Source organism: Sinocyclocheilus grahami, unplaced genomic scaffold (genome assembly GCF_001515645.1).
Source record: "Sinocyclocheilus grahami isolate Dianchi unplaced genomic scaffold, SAMN03320097.WGS_v1.1 scaffold333.1, whole genome shotgun sequence".
Classification (NCBI taxonomy): domain Eukaryota; kingdom Metazoa; phylum Chordata; class Actinopteri; order Cypriniformes; family Cyprinidae; genus Sinocyclocheilus; species Sinocyclocheilus grahami.
This window is the reverse complement of record NW_015505512.1, coordinates 577342-583853: the sequence shown is the minus strand read 5'-3', so window position 1 is coordinate 583853 and position 6512 is coordinate 577342. Positions and strand designations below refer to the sequence as shown.

The 6512-nt window shown below is 37.8% G+C and overlaps 1 protein-coding gene across 2 annotated transcripts in view; it reads left to right on the top strand.

Moving 5' to 3' along the window:
- LOC107602718 (C-factor-like) overlaps nucleotides 1-6512 on the top strand; it is an 18726-nt gene that overhangs the window by 5221 nt on the left and 6993 nt on the right. The window contains exon 6 of one of the 2 annotated variants that reach the window (XM_016295289.1): nucleotides 5233-5516. The exons of the other annotated variant lie outside the window; for it this stretch is intronic. Coding sequence (XP_016150775.1) covers nucleotides 5233-5346 — 114 coding nt within the window. The 3' untranslated portion in view covers nucleotides 5347-5516. Of the gene's footprint in view, nucleotides 1-5232; nucleotides 5517-6512 lie in introns of those variants that run through there. 2 annotated transcript variants of the gene reach the window in all.

The window sequence follows — 6512 nt, the reverse complement described above, 5'->3', positions numbered from 1 at the left end:
CACAATGGAGTCAATGTGAGTGTCCCACTTCAGGTCCTGAGAGATTGTGGTGCCCAGGAACCTGAATGACTCCACTGCAGTCACAGTGCTGTCCATGATGGTGAGTGGGGGGAGTGCAGGGAGGTTTCTCCTGAAGTCCACGGTCATCTCCACAGTTTTTAGCGTGTTGAGCGCCAGGTTGTTGAGACTGCACTAGACAGCCAGCTGCTTGACCTCCTGTCTGTAAGCAGACTTTTTGTCTCTGGTGAAACTGATTGCAGGGATATAACTAAAGACAGGACAAACTAACAAAAACATAAAAACAACTGCGGAGCACGCCACGGAGGCAGCCATCACTGTCAGCACCATCGTATCTTTCTGAGAACATTTCGGAAATAAAGACATACATCCAAAGCTTAATTGAGGACAGTAAAATGTATTTAAAATAAAAATACAAAATACTGTGTGGAAAAATGTTATTAAATACAAATACAAAATACTGTGTGGAAAAATGTGTTTAAACACAAATACAGTATTTTGTATTTTGAAAGTACACAAAATACATGTGAAATTGGCCATCCAGTGCAGGTATCCCTATAGGCTGAAACCTATCTGGACCTATTCTGACTGCAAAAAAATAAAACCTTCACAAACTTCTCTCAAATCGATTGTTTGACAAACTACTTCCTCTCACCACTGCTTTCTGATGGTTTGGAGAACAATTACTCTGAGTCGCCCCCTGTCGTTTCACAGAATTATATAAGAGCGAGCACAACAATTATAAAAGCCTCGTCCACTTAGGGAGGAGAGTGCAGCCAGCAGGTATGCGCCGTAGAGACAGGTGAAAGAGTGGCATTCCAACGGATGATGTAGGATGCATAGACACTGACACAATTTTCATAATTTCAGCTCTGTATGCCAGCAGAACAGAAATGATTTTTATTAAAAATAAAAGGTGACGCTTTAGATTACAACCTGCAAAGAACTAAGTATACTGAATTTACGGTGTACGTTTCTGTAATTATAGTGTACCTATAAAGAACGCACGTGTAGGTATAATACGTTTGGGTAATAAGGGGATAACAACTAGATATGCAACCTGCAAAGAACTGCGTAAGTAAACTGAAGTTACAGCATAACTTTTTTGTAATTACCTATTCAGTACCTCCGTGTAGGTATTGGGGAATAATATGCGACATTTGGGGAATAAAGGGGTAACAACCTGTAAAACTACAAATAATTTATACTGTAAGTATTTTGAAACTAAGGGGTACCTATTCTATATTACGTGGTATGTATATGGCCTAAACAACAATCTTATGTTTGGGAGTGATTTAGAAAGAGGATATACTTTTTATCATTTTATATTGGTATTTTATAGGCCTAGGTATTTTTTAACCATGGGGTACATATCCTATTATTAAAGGATACATGATGGAGATTACTGAACAATAAAACTGGGCATCTAGTGAAATGAGTTAATGAGTTTCTGCTATGATTTATAATTCCCGACTCACGAGTCTACTTACCTTATGAAAGCTTATTCGTCGATCTCAGCAACTTCACACCAGCAACTTCCCAACACCACTATCACCAAATAACTTTGCATGATATACCATCAAGGTTCAGTGCAGCTTAAAACAAGCTTACCTCTTTCCAGCTGTTTGCAGAAAAAATAAATGATACAACATTTGTATTTCCGTGGATGTATAGGCTACCGTGATGTTTTTATAGCCATCAAACAATTAAATTAAAACTAGTGCAATATTTTTCTGTTTTTTTATTACTGTGCAAATATACACTTGTTCTGTGTTTAAGTCAAACTTGTTCCTTCCTTGTTCCATGTAGTTACAGTGTAAATACAACATTTGCGGGCTGTAATTTAAAGTGGTGCTTGTTACCTCCTTGTTCCATGTAGTTACAGTGTAAATACAACATTTGCGGGCTGTAATTTAAAGTGGTGCTTGTTACCTCCTTGTTCCATGTAGTTAAAGGGTAAATGCAACATTTGCAGGCTGTAAATTAAAGTGGTGTTTGTTCCTCCCTTGTTCCATGTAGTTACAGGGTAAGTGGCTCCAACAAAGGCAACAGATAATAAAAGATTACAATTTATTACACCAGTTCAGTAAAAAAGTAAAGCAACTCCATACTTATACAGCTCATACAGTTAAACCAAATTCTTTTTAAAAGCTTGTTTAAGAACAAGTTGCTTTGCTTTTTTCCTGAACTGGTGTAATAAATTGTAATCTTTTATTATCTGTTGCCTGTGTTGTTACTGTTGTCATATTGTGTGTGATTTTAATTTAAAACCCCATTTTGGGTTAATTTAACCCAGCAGTAGGCCTATAGTAAATTTCAAACAATATTTGAATTAAATAAAACAGTCCACCATGTTTATTTTATATATTACTGGATATATAATGTATGTATGTATGTATGTATGACCTACTGTATAAACAATCGTTTCAGAGCAATTTGTTGGAGCCACTTACCCTGTAACTACATGGAATAAGGGGGAACAAGCACCACTTTAAATTACATAATAATAATAATAATAGTAGTAGTAGTAGTATAAAACAATTATGTTTCCAAAAGTAAGAATAAACTACTAATTCAAGTAATATTTTCAGTCATCTTATAAAAAGTGAGCCATCCTACTTTTAAAATCACTTGCTATGACAACTAATAAAAAGTTTATCACGAAATTCTTGCAAAACTTAAAAAAAACATTATTGAAAGAAAAACTGGACATTTCATATCATAATAAAATAAATTATTACACGATTATGGTCTCCGGTCCCGTTAATAAAAAATTTGACTACACTGCATTAATCTCGTACACTGCATCTCTGTTGTTTATGATGAATTCAGTGCCTGCACATACACCGCTTTTATTATTATTGCAGCTTAGATGTTCAAATAGCTGCAGTACTCCTACTTTGCCACATGGAAAAGTGCGTACGCCTGCTCAGACCCTGACGTGACGGTAAGTAGGCTACTTTTCCACGTCAAAGACCGTTTTTATAAATATGAACGTTGCCGTGGATTTTAGCGTACGCACACGCTAAGATCAAATCTGTGCATACGCACATTTGCAGAATATTCCACATTTTACCTTCAAAAACTCCTGGGTTGCTTTTGCTGTATGTTTTGGGTCAACATCTATTTGTACTATGAAGCGCAGCCCAATCAACTTTGCTCCATTTGACTGAATCTGGGCAGAGAGTATATCCCTATACACTTCAGAATTCATCCGGCGGCTTCTGTCTTCTGTCACATCATCAATAAACACCAGTAACCCAGTGCCACTGGAAGCCATGCATGCACATGCCATCACACTGCTCCACCATGTTTCACAGAAGCCTAACAATTGTCTGTTTCACTTGTATGGAGAGCTCATTTGACCGCATGATGCGGGTTCACAGCAACAGCTTCCAAATGCAAATGGGGCACTTAGAATCAACTCCAGACCTTTTATCAGCTTAACTGATGTAGGAATAGCGAAAGAATAGCCCATGCCTGTCCATGAAACAGCTTTTGAGTCAATTGTCTAATTACTTATGGTCCCTTGAAAAAGGTGGGAGGTACATATTAAAGAGCTGTAATTCCTTATCCTTTCCTCCAATTTTGATGAGAATATCCTCAAATTAAAGCTCAGAGTGTGCACTTTAAGCCCATATTCATTATATAACTGTAACTTGAATATGTTTTGGCCAGTGCCTAAAATAATAAAAATTGTGCCTGTGTCCAAATATGGACCTGACTGTAGGTGTAATGCAAGCTCCGGTGAAAAGTGACAAAAGGCAGAAGCATATGGGAGAGAGCAAAACAAAACACTGGTCACGAATTCGAAGTACAAAATGAGGATTTGTAACGAAAAATGTTGGATTTCGATATATTTGAATTTCCTTTCGCGGTATACTGCACTTATAATAAGTGCGAATGCACCAAGCACATCACACTTTATTACTCATTCGTTTATGCTTCTTTTTCCACTCCAGTGTTCCAATAATTCCTGCCCAATAAAAGCTGCACAGATATATTTTCTTACCCCAATAGGCCTATTTACGTAAGCGATTTAGAAAAAGTTAAATCGATTCACTCTTTATATCATCATAACCATATGCATTGTCATATCACCCAGCCCTAACGTACACTAATGTTTTAAACACATTTGACAAGTGTCAAAAAAACAACAACCGACTAACTATCAAATTGGCTAATGCTATTTTTCCCCTTGCCGGTGCTCTTTTATTCTTTCATGATAACTGAAGCCAAATCTGAATGATGCACTATTTTAACTTTATTCAACAAGTACCTACAGTTGATCATGACATCATCACCTTATCTTATTCCAAAAATGTCACTTATGCAGTGCTGAATGGAGTTGTACAGCTGCAGCTCACATGCATGAATGTTGGAGTTGAGGAGAGGGGGCTCGTCTGAACTAGTTGATGCACGAAATCATGTCATCTTGGCAAATTAAAAAAAGGCTGGCTAAAGCTATGCGTAAATTCAGTAAGATTGTTATCCATGTCGGCACTAATGATGTCTGTCTTCGTCAGTAGGAGATCACTAAAAATAACATTAAATGGGTGTGTGAACTTACAAATACGATGTTAGACACTGTAATACGCTTTGCCCCCCTGCCCACTTACTGTGGTGATGGGATACATAGCAGACTGCCGTCACTGAATGGCTGGATGTTTAAGTGGTGCCCGCAGAGCAATATAGGTTTCATAGACAATTTGTCGTTTTTGGGGCAGACCTGACCTGTTGAAAAGAGATGGTCTTCATCCCTCTTGGAGTGGTGGCACTCTTCTCTCTAGAAATATGGCATATAGTTTTAGTGTTAATACTTAATTAAATTTTTTTATGCATTATATTCCAGGTCTTCTGAAGATATTTGATAGCTTTGAGGAACAAACAGTACAATAAGTTGCTGAATTTAAGCTCACAGAAAGTTTTCTCTCCACTACAACAGCCATGTCAATTCTGCAACTTTGATCATCTGTCGATACCAATGCCAATCCAGTTTTTTTTTTTTTTCTTGATCAGTGTTCTTGATAATGCAAAAATTGGACTGGATTTTGATGTCAAAAATGTGTTTGTGTGAACAGGCCTTTAGCCCTGCAATGTACTGAAGCCATGAGTGGTCGGGATATGCTCCAGCAAAAAGTCTACACAGGGCAAGCAATTTGGAAAATGAATAGATGGATTAATGTTAGTGAACTATGTTTTTATTTTCACTAGGCACCACTTGAGCCAAAAGAAAGTGTGGAGGGGATGCTGCGTGTCATTGGCAGCCTTACTGAGAAGCAGCACGGTGGATTCTTGGACTACACTGGAGAAACAATTCCCTGGTAAACCAGAAGAACTATATATAAGAGGTCATGAAAGGGCTGATCCAGGTCCAAACTGCGCGATTTCATCTATTATCCATATAAGGGCACAACAAATCATAAGCACATTATTTCAGGCCAAATAGGTTTATGAGAGACAAATGACAATTTTATACCATTTCATACAATAAAACACTCTGATTAATAAAGCATTACTGTCTTTCTCTCTTTTTTTTGGTCTATGTTTGTGCTGTCAATTACACAGTTAAATCAGGGAAAGAAGTTAATAATTACTGGAATCTGTAGTGCTGGCTCAGGTCAGGATACAAAGTGCAACAATGGCATACATTTACACAATTGGCAAATTATTTAATCCAAATCAGCTGACATTGAATTCAAGGAATACAAGAGGAATGATTTCCTCTTGAGGGTTCAAGCCAGCCGTTCCAAGTTATCATCAATCATTGCAAACTCAAATATCTCAGGGATTCTCAATGGATTAACCATTGCCAGGCCCAGTGGGCATTGTCCATCATCCAGGGTCTAAAAACTTAAAGGGGTCATATGATGTCGCTAAAAAGAACATTATTTGGTATATTTAGTGTAATGAAATGTTTATGTGGTTTAAGGTTTAAAAGACACATTATTTTCCACATACTGTACATTATTATTTCTCCTCTATGCCCCGCCTTTCTGAAACGCGTAGATTTTTACAAAGCTCATTGGTCTGAAAAGCGAGGTGTGCTCTGATTGGCCAGCTATCCAGTGCGTTGTGATTGGCCGAATACCTCAAGTGTGTGACGGAAATGTTACTCCCCTTACCATACTGTGATGCCCTGTTGGGCCGGAGCGATGAGACATAAACATTAAAACCCATTACAAACGAGGCATTTGTTGCATCCAGTGGGGGCATAATTACGGATTATAATGACTTATACTGTCTTTTTATGCGTTACGTTGCATCGCGCCACGTAAACATAAAACCATGCCTGCATTTGTGATCGGAGAAATGACAAACAAGCGCTACTCTACACTGCTCAAAACTCACGTTTGAATCATCAGTGGCAAATCCTTTAAATGAAAACGTACTTACAGTCTGTGAGTCAGAACAGCCGCATTGTAGTCTACTCTCCCAGGATCAGGAAACAGTCCTCCATAAAATGTGCTGCACACAATTGAATATTTGGGTTG